General features: G+C 42.2%; 1 protein-coding gene across 1 annotated transcript in view; it reads right to left on the reverse strand.

The window, feature by feature from the left end:
• The window catches only part of nsmce1 (NSE1 homolog, SMC5-SMC6 complex component), a 74,888-nt gene extending 56,476 nt beyond the window's left edge, over positions 1–18,412 (reverse strand). The window contains exons 1-2 of the mRNA XM_034188448.1: positions 18,360–18,412; positions 6,032–6,159 (exon numbers count right to left, since the gene is read on the reverse strand). Of these exons, the coding sequence (XP_034044339.1) occupies positions 6,032–6,149 (118 nt within the window). The 5' untranslated portion in view covers positions 6,150–6,159; positions 18,360–18,412. The remainder of the gene's footprint in view (positions 1–6,031; positions 6,160–18,359) is intronic.
• Between the last annotated feature and the right edge of the window lie 561 nt (positions 18,413–18,973).

Below are 18,973 nucleotides of genomic sequence, written 5' to 3' on the forward strand. Positions count from 1 at the left end.
CAGGAATCTCAAAGACAGTGTCAGGATTTGGAAATGGCTAAAATTGAGGTGGAGAGGCGGAAACTTCGGCTTATTGTTGAGGGTAAGCTGGTGTGGAGCGCCCTCTGGGTGTGCATTCGGGAGCTACATCGGATGATTTGGGTGATTTGAGGTTGGTTAAAATAAATTTAATGAAAAAGACCCAGAAACATTTTTTTCTTTGTTTGAACATTTAGCTGAGACTCGTGGTTGGTCAGATTCTACACGCATGTTGTTGTTACAGTGTGTTCTGACTGGTAAAGCTCAACAGGCTTTTTCTGCTTTGAATACTGCTGATTGTGTGGAGTATAGTACTGTTAAATCTCCTGTACTTAAAGCCTATGAGTTAGTGCCTGAGGCGTATAGACAGCGTTTTTGGGGGTGGAAACATGGTGAAAAGTCTCATTTGGAGTTTATGCGGGATCTGTGTGTTCATTTTGACAGTTGGTGCTCCTCGGCTAATGTCACCACTTTTGAAGGTCTCTGTGATTTAATTTTGTTAGAACAGTTTAAAAATTCTGTTTGAGTGTATTGCAACTTACACTGTTGAGCGTGGAGTTAAGTCTGTGGCAGAGGCTGTGGCGCTTGCTGATTATTATCTGACCCATTCATCTGGGAGTAGTTTGGGTTGCTCGGGTCCACGTGAAGGTTTTTCAAACAGGCCTGATTTTGAGTCTAGAAATGGGAGGTTTTCACAGGAGTCTGAAAAAGTTTGTAATTATTGTCACAAGCGCGGACACTGGAAAAGTGACTGTTAAGCACTGAAATCTCGTCTTAATCAGGGTACTGGTAGTGCTAAGTCTGTCATGTGCACTGCATCTGTTGTGAAGGGGCAGGGAGTGGCAAAAGTTAATGTTAAGTTGGAGTCATATTTGCCATTTATTACTGATGGTTTTGTGTCCCTGGTGGACAGTGAAGAGCAGGTGCGGGTAAGAATTTTGCATGACACTGGTGCTTTTGACTCTTTTATTGTGGCTTCTGCTTTGCCATTCTCAAATAAGACTTCTGTTGGCTCAGACATTCCTGTTATGGGGATGAGCATGAATGTTTTGAGTGTGCCACAGCATAACATGATGCTTCATTGTGATCTTTTCCAGGGTGAGGTGGCTGTTGGGGTACTTCCAGCCTTACCTGTGGACGGTGTGGGCATGATCTTGGGCAATGACATTGCAGGTAGCCGGGTGTGGACGGATGTCCCTCCACCTGTGAAGGTGACTGATGTGCCTGTGCTGCGTTGTAAGCCTGATGAGAATGAAGTGCAGTTTCCAGACGTGTTTGGTGCCTGTGTGGTGACCCGTTCAAAGAAGCAGAGAGATAAGTATTCTGATGATGACTCTAAAAATGATTTGACTGTGCCTGTGGCTCCCTGGTCTATTTCTTGCAGTGATTTGATAAAGGAGAAAAAGGAAGACAACACTTTGGTAGCTTTGTGGGAGGAGGTTTGTTCTGCAGTTGAGGTTAGGAACAAGTCTCATTGCTACTTTGTGCACAATGAGGTGTTGATGAGAAAATGGACACCTCAGTTAGATGAGTTTATTGGTGATCCTGTGTATCAAGTGGTTGTTCTGCTTAAATTTTGGAATGTGGTTTTACACATCTCTCATGATCAGTCTGGACATTTGGGGGTGAGGAAAACTTATGACCGTGTTATGAGGTATTTCTTTTGGCCTTGTTTAAAAGAGATGTGTCCACGTATATAAAATCATGTCACACGTGTCAGTTGACTTGTAAGCCCAACCAGTCTTTGAAACCAGCTCCACTGTGTCCAATTCCAGCTATAGGACAACCATTTGAACATTCGTTAATAGATTGTGTAGGCCCACTGCCACCGTCTAAGTCCGGTGCCTGTTACTTGTTGCCTGTGATGTGTCTGAGCACTCGGTATCCAGCTGCTTATCCTCTTCATACCATTACTGCAAATTCTGTAGTCCGTGCATTGTCTCAGTTTTTTTCCGTTTTTGGTGTCCCACGTGTTACAGTCTGACAGGGGATTGAACTTTTGTTCGAAATTGTTTGCACAGGTCCTTAAACAATTAAAGGTGACACACAATCTTTCTTCTGCTTGTCATGTGCAGAGTCAGGGCGTGCTTGAACGATTCCACCAGACTTTGGCCATGCTGCGTTCTTTTTGTGTCCAAATGCAGGGTGATTGGGAAGAGGCCTTACCATGGATGTTGCTGGCTGCTCAAGAGGTGGTCCAAGAAAGCACATGGTTTAGCCCTAATGACCTAGTATTTGGCCATAAAGTCCGTGGTCCCCTGGCGTTGTTACAGGATGGTTGGAGAGATTCTGACCCTCCCAGTAATTTACTGGATTTTGTGAATGGTTTCAGATATGGACTGTGTTTGGCTCAGGAAACTGCTAAGAAAAAGCCTCAGGGAGTGCAGTCTAAAATGAAAAAGCGCTATGACTCTAAGACGGAGCATAGAGAGTTTTTTCCTGGTGATCAAGTGGTGGCCTTGATGCCGTTAGTTACATCTCCTTTTCAGGCAAAGTATTGTGGTCCTTATTCTGTGCTAAAAAAGTTGTCAGATTTGAACTATTTCATTTCTACACCTGACCGTAGGTCACGCACAAAACTATTTCACGTTAATCTGTTGAAACCTTATGTTGCTCGTGAGCCTGTTGACTCTGTTTTGAAGCCTGTAGTTCATCCTGTCTGTGTGTCTGTTCCATCAGTGTCTCCAGCTGTGGTAGAGCTGGATGTTGACAATCTTCCTGGTCCAGATGATGCTATTGTAACTGGTCGGTTGAAGAATACAGTCTTTGGAAAGGTTGGAAAGTTTTTTGGGCCACTTGGAGCCATTGCAAAGGGATCAGCTGGTGTAGTTAATTCACCGCTTTCCTTGTATTTTTGGTGATACGCCATCACACACCACTTTGTTGAAGCACGACATTGATGTTGGAGATGCTAAGCCTATAAGGCAAAGATTTTACAGAGTACATCCTGAAAAATGTAATCATCGAGGCAGAAGTGGGGTATATGATTGAGAATGACATTGCGGTGCCTTCTGATTCTAGCTGGGCTTCTCCTTGCCTTCTGGTCCCTAAGTCTGATGGGAGTCCACATTTCTGCACTGACTTTCATAAAGTAAATGCAGTCAAAAAACCTGACTCCTTTCCTTTGCCACGAATGGAGGACTGTGTGACCAAGTTGGACTTGTTAAAGGGGTACTGGCAGGTCCCCCTGACAGAAAGGGCCAAGCAGATTTCTTCTTTTATAACCCCTAGAGGCCTATACTCGTACAACGTCATGCCGTTTGGTTTAAGAAATGCACCGGCGTCATTTCAGCGCCTTGTGAATTTAGTTGTGCGGGACTTAGAAGGCTGTGCTGTGTACCTAGACGACCTGGTTGTTTTCACAAATAGCTGGCAGGAGCATTTGGAGTGGCTTGGAGCTGTGTTTGACCGCTTGGCTCAGGCCAATCTAACTGTGAACCTGGCTAAATGTGAGTTTGCTAAAGGCACGGTGGTATACCTGGGTCGTGTGGTTGGCCAGGGCACTGTGAGGCCTGTGCGGGCTAAAGTCCAGGCCATTGATCAATTTCCTTCACCCACTACAAAAAAGAAGCTAATGCGGTTTTTGGGGATGGTGGGCTATTACAGGTGCTTCTGTAAAAATTTTTCTACTGTGGTAGCGCCCCTGACCGATCTTTTATAAGGAAAGGTAAAATATGTGTGGTCCAATCCATGCCAGAAAGCATTTGAGCGTGTCAAGGCATTAATTTCAAATGCACCTGTTTTGGCTGCTCCTAGGTGGGACAGGGCATTTCAGTTGGAGGTCAATGCAAGTTCGGTTGGTGAAGGCGCTGTGTTGTTGCAGGTAGATGATGAGGGGGTGACTAGACCAGTTTGTTTCTTTTCAAGAAAATTCAATCGTCATCAAAGGAACTATTCCGTTATTGAAAAAGAAACACTTGCTTTGATTTGGTCTTTACAGCATTTTAGTGTTTATGTCGGATGTGGTCCAGTAACTGTCTTTTCTGATGATAACCTGCTGACCTTCCTCAGCAGCCTGCAGTCTCCCAACCAATGTTTAATGCGCTGGGCCCTATTGCTTCAATCTTATTGCCTTGAAATACAACATATTAAAGGCTGTGATAATGTGGTGGCGGATGCGTTGTCTCAGGCACATTAACCAACTTTGCCTGGCAGACACCTGTGAAGATTGGTAACCAGGTGTTTTGCTCTGTTGTGCCTGTTTGCCACGAGATTCTTTGTCTAAACTTCTAGTGTTTTAGGTGCCTGGATACCTCTGTGGTCCACACATTGTCCACCTTTTAGAGGTACATTAGATCGGCACACTGTTCAAATAATTCTGTGGCTTGACTCCATTAATGAATTTAAATTTTTTGTATGGGGGTTTGTAAAGGTCCCTGATGGGTCCCCTTTTTGTGAGGGGGGGGGGGGGGGGGGGGGGGGGTTACGGCCCTGGGCCTTGTGGGCTGGGCATTTGGTTGTTTTTTTCTGCCCTCCTCTTTGTCTGCAAGTGCTCATTTCCGGAGGACGCACTATAAAGCTCCGCCTGTTCTTCCGCTTATTTCGCTCTCTCTGCTGCTTCGGGTCCTGACGTGCTACTGCCAGGTTCAGGGTCCTTCGACATGCACTTTTGAGTTTGTTTTTTTAATTTCACATACCATACATCTTCGCACACATACATGCACAATACATCCAAACACTTGCCTTCACCGCTGACGCTCACACCTCATCTGTGTTTTTGTTAAATAAATTCTTATTTTGTGCACGCTACTCCGGCATGATCTCCATTTTTGTTATGGCTTTGAGCCAGTCATAACACAATTTACAAAGACATCCTGGATGAAAACCTGCTCCAGAGTGCTCTTGACCTCAGACTGGGGTGATGGTTCATCTTTCAGCAGGACAATGACACTAAGCACGCAGCCAAGATATCAAAGGAGTGGCTTCAGGACAACTCTGTGAATGTCACTGAGTGGCCCAGCCAGAGCCCAGGCCTGAATCTGATTTAACATCTGTGGAGAGATCTGAAAATGGCTGTGCACTGATGCTCCCCATCCAACGTGATGGAGCTTGAGAGGTGCTGGAAAGAGGAATGGGCAAAACTGCCCAGATAGGTCAGCCAAGCTTGTGGCATCATATTCAAGAAGACTTGAGGCTGTAATTGCTGACAAAGATGCATCAACAAAGTATTGAGCAAAGGGTGTGAGTACTTATACATGGATTCCTTAGGCGATTTTTAAAATTTTTAATAAATCACAAAATTTCAAACTTTTTCATGTTGTCATTATGGGGTGTTGTGAGTAGAATATTGAGGGGGGAAAATTAATTTATTCCATTTTGGAATAAGACTGTAACATATCAAAATGTGTAAAAGTGAAGTGCTGTCAATACTTTCTGGATGCACTGCATGAGCAAGCTCACCGACTGATTCCCCACCTGTGGCCTTTCTGTGTGGAGCTTGCATGTTCTTCCCGTGTTTGCATGGGTTTTGTCCGGGTGCTCAGGTTTCCTCCCACATTTAAAGACATGTAGGTTAGGTGAATTGGAAACTTTCTAACTGTCCAGGTCTCCCTTGCAAAAGAGATCTTGATCTCAGTGGGACCAACCTGGTTAAATAAAATTTTAAAAGGTTTTGGAGTACTTCATGGCAGGTATTATATATCTGTGACAGTAAATCTATCTGATGAAATGCCACAGTTACCAAACTGTTCAATCTATGTTTTGAAGAACCCAACTGGTAATTGACAAATACAATGTATGCATATTTCTTAAATAACTTAATTTCCACTTGAGACCAGAATCATCGTCAGATATTGGAAATGAAAAATATTGCATTCATCATTTAGGAAACATGGCCATTTTTGTAAACAGTCCTTCCATTTTCAGAGCCCATAAGTCATTGGAAAAACTAAATATGTAAGTCCGTGTAGTCCATATTCATTGTCTGTTGTCAGTTGCTGTTAGAAGTGGATACTTTTCAAAATTTTCAATTAGCTGTTGTGTGTTCATATGTCCTGTATGCACAACATCTCACCCTTGTGTATTTCACAGCAGTACTTGTAGAGGGCCTTTGCCTCTTGTTCATCAATGATGCTGTTCGTCATCATGATCTGAAGGAACCTGCGATGACTGTCATTCATCTGTCGAGCCATGACTCTTAATCTAAAAGCACAAGAAACAAACATCAGGAAGTTAACAAAATCAAATTTGCAATGTATAAACATTCCTTAACCATTCAAAATCAGAAGTGAAATTTTCCTAGTTACATTACAGAAACATGGCACCACACACACACACACACACACACACACACACACACACACGAAAACAGATCAAAAGGTAATGGCTTAATCAGGATAAGGGGGCTGGTCGGTGGCTGAGGGGAATGGCTGTGAATAAGCAAAGTGCGCATCGCATCTGCGCATGCGTGGGTCAAACGGGGGCAAAAATCACCGCTACCACACTCATACTGCTCCCATTGAATTTCATATACAGTAGCATTAGCTATTATTATTATTTACACATTATTCACTTTGCGTGTTTTTAGGAATCCACTAGCTTAGCGTAGCTACTAGCTCTTAGCCGATTTAGCATGGCGGCTTCTCCTGTCTCTCCCGCACTTTTCTGCTCTGGGTGTGAAATGTTTAGTTATTCCTCGGCCTCCTTTAGCAGTAACGGTACTTGTAATAAGTGTAGCTTATTCGTAGCTTTGGAGGCCAGGCTGGGCGAATTGGAGACTCGGCTCCGCACCGTGGAAAATTCTACAGTTAGCCAGGCCCCTGTAGTCGGTGCGGACCAAGGTAGCTTAGCCGCCGTTAGTTCCCCCCTGGCAGATCCCGAGCAGCCGGGAAAGCAGGCTGACTGGGTAACTGTGAGGAGGAAGCGTAGCCCTAAACAGAAGCCCCGTGTACACCGCCAACCCGTTCACATCTCTAACCGTTTTTCCCCACTCGACGACACACCCGCCGAGGATCAAGCTCTGGTTATTGGCGACTCTGTTTTGAGAAATGTGAAGTTAGCGACACCAGCAACCATAGTCAATTGTCTTCCGGGGGCCAGAGCAGGCGACATTGAAGGAAATTTGAAACTGCTGGCTAAGGCTAAGCGTAAATTTGGTAAGATTGTAATTCACGTCGGCAGTAATGACACCCGGTTACGCCAATCGGAGGTCACTAAAATTAACATTAAATCGGTGTGTAACTTTGCAAAAACAATGTCGGACTCTGTAGTTTTCTCTGGGCCCCTCCCCAATCGGACCGGGAGTGACATGTTTAGCCGCATGTTCTCCTTGAATTGCTGGAGTGGTGTCCAAAAAATGAGGTGGGCTTCATAGATAATTGGCAAAGCTTCTGGGGAAAACCTGGTCTTGTTAGGAGAGACGGCATCCATCCCACTTTGGATGGAGCAGCTCTCATTTCTAGAAATCTGGCCAATTTTCTTAAATCCTCCAAACCGTGACTATCCAGGGTTGGGACCAGGAAGCAGAGTTGTAGTCTTACACACCTCTCTGCAGCTTCTCTCCCCCTGCCATCCCCTCATTACCCCATCCCCGTAGAGACGGTGCCTGCTCCCAGACTACCAATAACCAGCAAAAATCTATTTAAGCATAAAAATTCAAAAAGAAAAAATAATATAGCACCTTCAACTGCACCACAGACTAAAACAGTTAAATGTGGTCTATTAAACATTAGGTCTCTCTCTTCTAAGTCCCTGTTGGTAAATGATATAATAATTGATCAACATATTGATTTATTCTGCCTAACAGAAACCTGGTTACAGCAGGATGAATATGTTAGTTTAAATGAGTCAACACCCCCGAGTCACACTAACTGTCAGAATGCTCGTAGCACGGGCCGGGGCGGAGGATTAGCAGCAATCTTCCATTCCAGCTTATTAATTAATCAAAAACCCAGACAGAGCTTTAATTCATTTGAAAGCTTGTCTCTTAGTCTTGTCCATCCAAATTGGAAGTCCCAAAAACCAGTTTTATTTGTTATTATCTATCGTCCACCTGGTCGTTACTGTGAGTTTCTCTGTGAATTTTCAGACCTTTTGTCTGACTTAGTGCTTAGCTCAGATAAGATAATTATATATTGTTCTGACTTATGGTATGGAAATAGAAGACTTAACAGTATTCCCTGAAAACTCCCTTCTGTCTGATCATTTCTTAATAACATTTACATTTACTCTGATGGACTACCCAGCAGTAGGGAATAAGTTTCATTACACTAGAAGTCTTTCAGAAAGCGCTGTAACTAGGTTTAAGGATATGATTCCTTCTTTATGTTCTCTAATGCCATATAACAACACAGTGCAGAGTAGCTACCTAAACTCTGTAAGGGAGATAGAGTATCTCGTCAATAGTTTTACATCCTCATTGAAGACAACTTTGGATGCTGTAGCTCCTCTGAAAAAGAGAGCTTTAAATCAGAAGTGTCCGACTCCGTGGTATAACTCACAAACTCGTAGCTTAAAGCAGATAACCCGTAAGTTGGAGAGGAAATGGCGTCTCACTAATTTAGAAGATCTTCACTTAGCCTGGAAAAAGTCTGTTGCTCTATAAAAAAGCCCTCCGTAAAGCTAGGACATCTTTCTACTCATCACTAATTGAAGAAAATAAGAACAACCCCAGGTTTCTTTTCAGCACTGTAGCCAGGCTGACAAAGAGTCAGAGCTCTATTGAGCTGAGTATTCCATTAACTTTAACTAGTAATGACTTCATGACTTTCTTTGCTAACAAAATTTTAACTATTAGAGAAAAAATTACTCATAACCATCCCAAAGACGTATCGTTATCTTTGGCTGCTTTCAGTGATGCCGGTATTTGGTTAGACTCTTTCTCTCCGATTGTTCTGTCTGAGTTATTTTCATTAGTTACTTCATCCAAACCATCAACATGTTTATTAGACCCCATTCCTACCAGGCTGCTCAAGGAAGCCCTACCATTATTTAATGCTTCGATCTTAAATATGATCAATCTATCTTTGTTAGTTGGCTATGTACCACAGGCTTTTAAGGTGGCAGTAATTAAACCATTACTTAAAAAGCCATCACTTGACCCAGCTATCTTAGCTAATTATAGGCCAATCTCCAACCTTCCTTTTCTCTCAAAAATTCTTGAAAGGGTAGTTGTAAAACAGCTAACTGATCATCTGCAGAGGAATGGTCTATTTGAAGAGTTTCAGTCAGGTTTTAGAATTCATCATAGTACAGAAACAGCATTAGTGAAGGTTACAAATGATCTTATGGCCTCGGACAGTGGACTCATCTCTGTGCTTGTTCTGTTAGACCTCAGTGCTGCTTTTGATACTGTTGACCATAAAATTTTATTACAGAGATTAGAGCATGCCATAGGTATTAAAGGCACTGCGCTGCGGTGGTTTGAATCATATTTGTCTAATAGATTACAATTTGTTCATGTAAATGGGGAATCTTCTTCACAGACTAAAGTTAATTATGGAGTTCCACAAGGTTCTGTGCTAGGACCAATTTTATTCACTTTATATATGCTTCCCTTAGGCAGTATTATTAGACGGTATTGCTTAAATTTTCATTGTTACGCAGATGATACCCAGCTTTATCTATCCATGAAGCCAGAGGACACACACCAATTAGCTAAACTGCAGGATTGTCTTACAGACATAAAGACATGGATGACCTCTAATTTCCTGCTTTTAAACTCAGATAAAACTGAAGTTATTGTACTTGGCCCCACAAATCTTAGAAACATGGTGTCTAACCAGATCCTTACTCTGGATGGCATTACCCTGACCTCTAGTAATACTGTGAGAAATCTTGGAGTCATTTTTGATCAGGATATGTCATTCAAAGCGCATATTAAACAAATATGTAGGACTGCTTTTTTGCATTTACGCAATATCTCTAAAATCAGAAAGGTCTTGTCTCAGAGTGATGCTGAAAAACTAATTCATGCATTTATTTCCTCTAGGCTGGACTATTGTAATTCATTATTATCAGGTTGTCCTAAAAGTTCCCTAACAAGCCTTCAGTTAATTCAAAATGCTGCAGCTAGAGTACTGACGGGGACTAGAAGGAGAGAGCATATCTCACCCATATTGGCCTCTCTTCATTGGCTTCCTGTTAATTCTAGAATAGAATTTAAAATTCTTCTTCTTACTTATAAGGTTTTGAATAATCAGGTCCCATCTTATCTTAGGGACCTCGTAGTACCATATCACCCCAATAGAGCGCTTCGCTCTCAGACTACAGGCTTACTTGTAGTTCCTAGGGTTTGTAAGAGTAGAATGGGAGGCAGAGCCTTCAGCTTTCAGGCTCCTCTCCTGTGGAACCAGCTCCCAATTCAGATCAGGGAGACAGACATCCTCTCTACTTTTAAGATTAGGCTTAAAACTTTCCTTTTTGCTAAAGCTTATAGTTAGGGCTGGATCAGGTGACCCTGAACCATCCCTTAGTTATGCTGCTATAGACGTAGACTGCTGGGGGGTTCCCATGATGCACTGTTTCTTTCTCTTTTTGCTCTGTATGCACCACTCTGCATTTAATCATTAGTGATCGATCTCTGCTCCCCTCCACAGCATGTCTTTTTCCTGGTTCTCTCCCTCAGCCCCAACCAGTCCCAGCAGAAGACTGCCCCTCCCTGAGCCTGGTTCTGCTGGAGGTTTCTTCCTGTTAAAAGGGAGTTTTTCCTTCCCACTGTAGCCAAGTGCTTGCTCACAGGGGGTCGTTTTGACCGTTGGGGTTTTACATAATTATTGTATGGCCTTGCCTTACAATATAAAGCGCCTTGGGGCAACTGTTTGTTGTGATTTGGCGCTATATAAAAAAATTGATTGATTGATTGATTAGCGGACTGTAAAAGTTAAGGCTTTTACAAGGATTGTTTCAAAGGCTTTAAGCCTTAAGCGACACATACAATAATGACAGGGGCGCATTGTGCTGTTTTCAAATGCTCGAATGGAACTCAAAGGCTTGAAAGTTGGCTGAAAACACACGATTGCAAAGTTCTGCGGAGTCCAAACAAAGACAGAAAGAAGAAGAAATGTGGTCGTAAACCTCCGTTCATTCTACACAATTTCGCCACAGAAAAGAAAGATCCAGACGGACGTAAAAGACGGACTAAAATTGTAAGTTTCTTGCACACATTTATTTTGTCAACATCCTGAAACCGTGCCGGAGTTTTCATGCATCGGCTTATGACTGTAATGTCGCGCCACGAATGACGTGGCGCATAATATTGTAAAATTGACATGTTCTATAAACAAACTGCATGCATGCACATATCATTGTATGTCTATCAACTTATCAAAACAAACGTGACACCAAAGAGGTTATATGGACTCACCGACATTGTCGTCATTATGAAGCTGGTGGGGTAGCAATTTCTCATCCCTGCTTAGCAAATATTCTGCAATATCCAGAGTTTCATTTTCTGGACTTCATCTAACCATCCGTCAGTTGCCTTCAAGGGGTCAGAAATTTGTTTGTCTCCAACTATCAACAAGTACTGGTCATTTTTGACAGCAGCGTGCTCTTCCTCCTTCGTCGGCACTAACGGTACTTTCTGTACAAAGGCAGCACACACAAGCACAGCCAGCTCTTCTTTCCACTTCTGTCCACTGCCGTACGTAGTCCTGGTTTTAACAGGCAATCCGCAGAGCTTACAAAAATGCTTTAAATCGTCAACTTTCCAGTGGTTGAAATGATCAAAATCACAGCACTCCTCGCTGCTTTCCGCTGCCATAGCTTGTGGGTTGGTAGCTGAAAAATTCAGCCTACCCATAATGCACCACGTGGGCTGAGATGCGCACTTCGCTTATTCCTACCCACAACCAGGAAGTGGGAGGCAACTGGAGACCCAAGGGAATGTGTCTGTGGGGTCTCTAGCTGTGGTCCTCCAGGTGCCCCAACCCCAGGGCGGTGGATCACTTCCGGCTCCCGTCTGGCCACTCTACCATACAGGCCTAATTGGTGGCTTGCTGCAGAGATGGTTGTCTTTCTGGAAGGTTCTCCTCTCTCCACTGAGGAATGCTGGAGCTCTGACAGAGTGACCATCAGGTTCTTGGTCACCTCCCTGACTAAGGCCCTTCTCCTCCAATCGCTCAGTTTAGACGGGCCGCCAGCTCTAGGAAGAGTGTGGTGCATTATGAAGCACAAAATACAACAACGGAGACCCCAGAGTGTTGAACTGAAATCGTACATCAAGCAAGAATGGGAAAGAATTCCAGCTACAAAGCTTCAACAATTTGTGTCCTCAGTTCCCAAATGCTTATTGAGTGTTGTTAGAAGGAAAGGTGATGTAACACAGAGGTAAACATACCACTGTCCCAGCTTTTTTGAAACGTGTTGCAGGCATCCATTTCAAAATGAGCAAATATTTGCACAAAAACAATAAAGTTTATCAGTTTGAACATTAAATATCTTGTCTTTGTGGTGTATTCAATTGAATATAGGTTGAAGAGGATTTGCAAATCATTGTATTCCATTTTCATTTACATTTTACACCACGTCCCAACTTCATCGGAATTGGGGTTGTAAAATTTCTAATATATATATATATATATATATATATATATATATATATATATAACTTGTATATACACACACACTCTCAAATTGTTATGAATGGGTTGATTTTGTGTTTGTGGATTTTGTGTTGTGGTCAGGGTTTTTTGAATTTTTGGGAAGTCATGTGATCCAGAGCTTTATGCAATCAATGTGCAGGTGTGTATAATTAAAGCGGCCACTTCATTGTGGTGGCGTGTTTTTTTTTTTTTGCACACACCAGGCTGTGCAGGATTGTCTTTTTTTGGACTGCGTTTAAAAAGCACGTCCTGCTGCTCTCCCACAAAGATGGTACCAGACAGCAGAAAGAGTACCACAGACCAACATCAACATCTGCAGCAACAGGGTTTTAACGGCATTCCCTCACGTGACTGCTGATAAAATAATTGTCAAAATATAATTATAATTTCTCACAATATTGCTTTCGATCTTGGAGATCAAGAGTTCACAAGTAGTCTGAAGTCATCTTCCCATGGGTTTTGTCACCGCATCTGCATGGAGTCTGGAGTTTTCTGCCTACCAGTCTGTGCACATGCAGAGCAAAGTTGGAAGAAAATAGTGTTCTCTTCTATTGAGTTTGGCGATGTTTTCATTGGCCAAAAATGTCCACCACAGGACGATCGGGTAAAGTCAGCGATAGGGTGCCTCGATAGAGTGGCGACATGACAGTTCTTACAGCACGAATGCTGATAAATGGATTAGAAAATCCCACACATTTACAGCACAAATGTACAGCAGGGGTCTCAAACTCAAATTACCAGAGGGCTGCTGAGCATCCAATGTTGTTACAAGAGGGCCGCTTCAGGTATTGCATAAAAAAAGGAAAAACATTCAACTGTTCGAACAACTGTCCTTTGCAACATGAACTATTTTACATTCATATTTCGCTTTTTTTTTTTTTTTTTTTTTGTCTAATGCTCCCAGACACCTGAGAACGCTTTTTCTCAGACAGCTTAACCACATTTGCTCTGAGGGAGGTGGCACTTGAAACCCTAAGTATGACTTTAAGGTGGTCATTACTGAGTCTGGATCTATACTTTGATTTATTAAACTTCATGGTGTAGAATAGATTTTCACAGAGTTATCTGCTTCCAAAAAGACACATGGTCCTCTTGAATATCCTGGAAAGCTCTGGGGAAAATGGGGGTATTTCTCTCAGAAATTTTCCAAGCATTTCTGTTTTTCCATTGGTCTCTCTGAACTTGGCTTTGAGATGAGAATTGCACTGCAGGGCAATGAGCTCCATTTGTAGCACACTAGGAGCATTCTGCATATCAAAGGAGAAGGGGTCAGCAAACATTTGGAATGTGGCATCGCATGTCTTGAAGTCTGCAAACCACTGGTCAAATTCCTGCTGTAACTTCTCCATAGCAGCAACATATTTTTCACCACTGAATGCGTTGCCCTCCTCCACAAGAGAGCTGCATACTGGGAAGTGGAAGAGTTTTTTCTGAGATCTGGGCTTTCCATAACATCAGTTTTGTCATGAAAGCGCTGACATTTTCAAAAGCTGCAGTGACAAGCTGGCCTGGGCTCTGCAACTTCAGGTTGAGTGTGTTCAGTTCCTCTGTGATGTCAACTAGGAAAGCTAGGTCCATCAGCCACTTGGGATCATCGAGCTCAGGAAAGTCCAGCCTGCCCTCCTCCATGAACATCTTCATTCTGTTCTCAGCTCAAAAAAACCTCTTCAGGACATTTCCCCTGCTGAGCCACCGTCAGTGGACAGAATCTTTGCTGCCCTCCTTGGCTGCACACTGAGCTGGCTTTTCATAGCATTTCACAGCTTCGGGAGAGTGAAGGAGCCAAGCACACACTTTCACAACAATTCAGTTAATTTTTCAGAAAATCCGTACTTGACAGACAGACAATTTGAACCTGAGAATCGGGCAGAAATTTGGCGATACCCGCAGCTAGAACACTGCGGAAGAGAGCTCTCTCAAACAGCTCGGCTTCAAAAACCTCCCTCTCCCCCCTCCTGCTCAGCAGCAAACAAGCAGAGAGCAAACAACGGCAGTTGAGAGGATTCACAGTGGCTCTTCTCCGGTATCGGAAAATGTCGCGGGTTGGATCAGTATTTTCTGATACGTGAATTATGTCGTATCTGAACCCGATACCGATCCAGGATTGGATCGGTCCCATCCCTAGTCGGAACGAGTGGATTAATCAAGTTTGCTGCACAGAGATAAGTGGTCACCCAGCGAATCATTGTCCTGTGCTGTCTGATCATATTGAAGACAACGGTTTTGAAACTGTCCCATCTAATGCAGCAGATAACCGAAACAATCCTGCACTTGGTGATGCAATCATCAAATTTGGCATGAATGTTCTTCATAAATCAGTGTTTGAGAAAAAAGTGCTGGCCACTTGAAAATCCAATATGGCAGCCAGGTAGGGATCAATGAAGAATTACACAGGGTTCAAAATCTAAAAATGCTCCAATCATATTGAAAGCTATACCACATTATGTGTCTGGTCACAAAGATTGCAAAAAGGTATAGTTTGGATGATCTATGACTGAATGTTCTGGAGTTATGGGATAAAAACAGCAAGAATGGTGACAAAGGTCAATTTCAGTTTGTACAGGAGTCAAAAGTTAAAGCTACCCCAATTTTGGTAAAACGTGGTGCAAGTAAGTAAGTAAGTAAGTAAGTAAAGTAAATGTCAAACAATGTCGATGTCCACTGGATGCTATGGCATGTGACAGATGTTACCCTGTAACGTGACAACTAAGCATCACACATGGTGCAAACTATTCCTTTTTAAAACCCTATTAACTCAACCAATAATTTGCATCACATTTTACAAAAATTGATGCAACTTTATCTTTTGACCCCTATACATACTGAAACTGACCTTTGTCACCATTCTTTCTGTTTTTACCCCATAACAGTCAGACATAGATAGTCCAAACTATATCTTTTGGAATATTTATGATCAGACAAATAATGTGTTATACTTTTCAATATGATTGGAGCATTTTTAGATTTTGCCCCCTGTGTAATTCTTCATTGACCCCTACCTGACCGCCATATTGGATTTTTAAGTGGCCAGCACTTTCTTCTCAAACACTGATTTATGAAGAACATTCATGCCAAATTTGATGCTTGCATCACCAAGTGAACAATTCTGGCCAGAAGTCATACTTATCTGCTTCACTAATCAAGGACACAAAAGCTTGGTTTTGATGTTCAGCACCCCAAAATACTGCTGCTGACCACTGTCCTGACAATATTTCTGCCCATCGTCTGGCTGAGCAGGTTCAGAATCAGCTGGAGCCAGACGTTTGACAGCTGTGGACGGGCGGACTAAACACACACTAAGTAGATTGCATGGTGGACTGTTTCACTCACACACAGCATCACACAGTACAGACTGTCATTTTTCAGGTTTGAAAATGTATGCAGGGCTGTGAAATGAAAATTGTAAAACCCAAGGAAAATTCGCAGGGGGTCTGGGGGGCACAGCTCCCCAGGAGCCGGGCCTTGTGGGGCCCCAGAAACCAAGTTAAATTTTCATCTATTGATGCATTTTCAACATCTCCTGGAAGAACAAATCTCAAAATTAGTGCATATTTAAATGATCCTAGATTCAACCTTTCATTTGAACCATCAATGATGATGTTGAAATAACAGAATATGATGTGGAAGTAGGACCTGGAATGATTTTCCTTTTAATTGTAAACCAAATTATGCATTAACTCAGAACAATTAAACTACATGAAATTCATGAAGACTGAAAAGACTGTTAAACCATGTCAAAAACCACAGCTAAAGATTGTAGAATATTTTAAAAATCAGGGTAAAATATCAATAACATACCTTATAGTAAAAAAGCCACATATTCTTGTGTAAATTCCTGTAAATCCACTCAACGCCACAGTGTCTTTTTTCCCCATGAAAAAAGTCTACATTAATAAAAACTAATTTACATTGTTGTGTAAATTCCTGTGGCCTAAATTCATTCAAAGCCACAGTCTTTTTTTTTGTCTAGATTAATGAAATAAAAAAGGCATATAATCTTTTCTGAAATCCTGTTTGAACAGCACAATGTTTATTTTCCAGAGAAAAAAAAAATTCTTAACAGTTCGCTTTTCCTGTTCATCTTTCAGGTGTGTTGATGAAGCCAGCAACAATTCCACGGATTCTTGTCCTTATCACACTTTTTCAAACCGTCTTTCTCGCCATCTTCGCTCTGTCTGATGTCGCTCCGTGACACAGACATGCTGCAAAATTCTTCTTTTAAATGCTTGAAAGTTCTAAAAGTTCGCGATGTCCACATGCTACGTTTAGCTAAGCTTCGCCCAGGAGCCACACAGCGTCACCGCAGCAACCAACCAGTCCCGCTTTACGACAACTGTCGTAACAGCCAGGCTTTGAGTGGCATTTATTCTCCTTGAAACTACGTGGATCCGAGGAAACTAATATGCATCTGTAACACACAGATCAGTGTCCGCGGACTTATAAAACTTGCATGTCTTAAAAAAAGAATGCTTTGCGATAAGCATTTTAAAAACTCAGTAACGATCACGATTAAAGAGTTAAACACTAACACCCCCTCACCTCACCCATGATGAAATCCGCGGAATCCCGCAGATCCGCAGTTTTCACAGCCCTGTGTATGTATCTCTTCCGAAGGAAAAAAAAACAAAAAAAAATCTGCACTCTCTGCCCGCATTAATTCTTATATATATGAAATCAGAGCAGGGGTGGTGACCAAGTGGTTAATGCGCTTGGTTTCAGTTCAGAAGGTTCCGGGTTCAAATCCCACCCCTGCCACATTTCTCCATGTAATGTGGAGTTGCGTCAGGAAGGGCATCCGGCGTAAACCTTGTGCCAATTCAACATGCAGATCCACCTTGGATTTGCTGTGGCGACCCCAAGTGCAAACAAGGGAGCAGCCGAAGGGACTTACTATATATGAAATCACCATTTGTGTTCTGAAGTCTGCCAATATCGTCACTGTTGTCAGACTGAAGGTCTTCCTCCAAGGCTTCATCTCCCTCACTGTTGTCTAAATATGGCTCTAAATGATAAGGTTGTATCCCCCCCAGTTTATTCGGAGACATCTTCAGAACCACCTTCAGACTGGACTTCACAAAAAGCTCCACACTAGAAAAAAAAAAAAACCTCCAAAAACAGCTCAACCTCCAACGTGTTTACAACTGGGCGATATGATTTGGGCTTGAATCAGCAGGTCCTGTTCGCCCGATGACGTCACAACAATATGGCCACGAAATAGAGCACAAGCTTCAGCCAGCAGTTAAGATTTACTCTTCACTAATCATCGACTTTTTTTATTCAGGATTTTTTTAAATATCAACATTTCACCATTTTTTGTAGTTATCTGTGCACATTTTTTGGTGTCACCTACACTTTAAAAGATACCTTATCTGCTCTCCACTCAGTTCCAGCAAAACACCTCATTATGTTCATCACCTTTTCATTATATGATCCCTCCATGTAATTCTTGAATTTAAAAAAAACTCCCAAGAACTTAAAACTTAACATTCCAAAAACAACCGGCATTAGTGGTAAATGTAACATGAATTACATAACTTCAGAGTTGCATGGAAAGAATATCGGTAGTTTTTTTTTTAACGGAGATAAATAAATGAAATAAAAAAGATGCGTTGAAAAGCGGAACACTTCCACACACTCGCACAGCTTTTACTTCATGCTAGTTAGCGTTACTTTTAATACTCCGTCGAACTATTAGCCTGCGTCATTCTCTGTTAACACATGACTACACTGAGTTCTACTACGATTAACTTGTATTTATTTTTTGGCAGAAAACCAGAATATAATGATTAATATTGTCACCTCTCTTCTTCCAGATGTACGCGCCTTCGTGGTTCGGTTTTCTTCAATGTAGTAATAGCGACGCCTACTACTTCTTCTTCTATCGAGGTATTGGCAGTTTGTAAACCGACACGGTTCATTACTGCCACCAGCTGTCAGGGTGTGGAGCATTAATGGAGTCTGACGTAAAGGGGAGATAAGGGAGGGGGAGAAATAAAGGTGGGGGGGATTACAGGTCCGTGTACCTTTCGTTCAATTGATTTTCAATTAAGAATGAAAAATGAAATAATGAAAAAACGATTCATTTTTCCATTTTTTTGTTTTCAAATTGAAAACGAAAAAACGAATAATGGTTTGATTTTTCATTTTTATGTTTAGTTCAAACAAACAAAATGAAAAAGGCATTACAACGTAAGGATTTGATTTTAATATTTTATTTTTGTCGACTTGCTTGACCCGGAAGTAGTATTTCTACACCTGTGTCTGGATGTTTCGCGCACAATGGCATCGTTGGAAGCACACGCCGGCTTAGTTGAAGAGCTTTTTCATCAAGGCAAAACACACGCCGAAATCTCCGCAACGCTGCAGGAGATTTCCTCTAAGTCTGTGACCCGGAAGATAAATGTAAAGAATAA

Source organism: Thalassophryne amazonica, chromosome 15 (genome assembly GCF_902500255.1).
Source record: "Thalassophryne amazonica chromosome 15, fThaAma1.1, whole genome shotgun sequence".
In the NCBI taxonomy this organism is placed as follows: Eukaryota; Metazoa; Chordata; class Actinopteri; order Batrachoidiformes; family Batrachoididae; genus Thalassophryne; species Thalassophryne amazonica.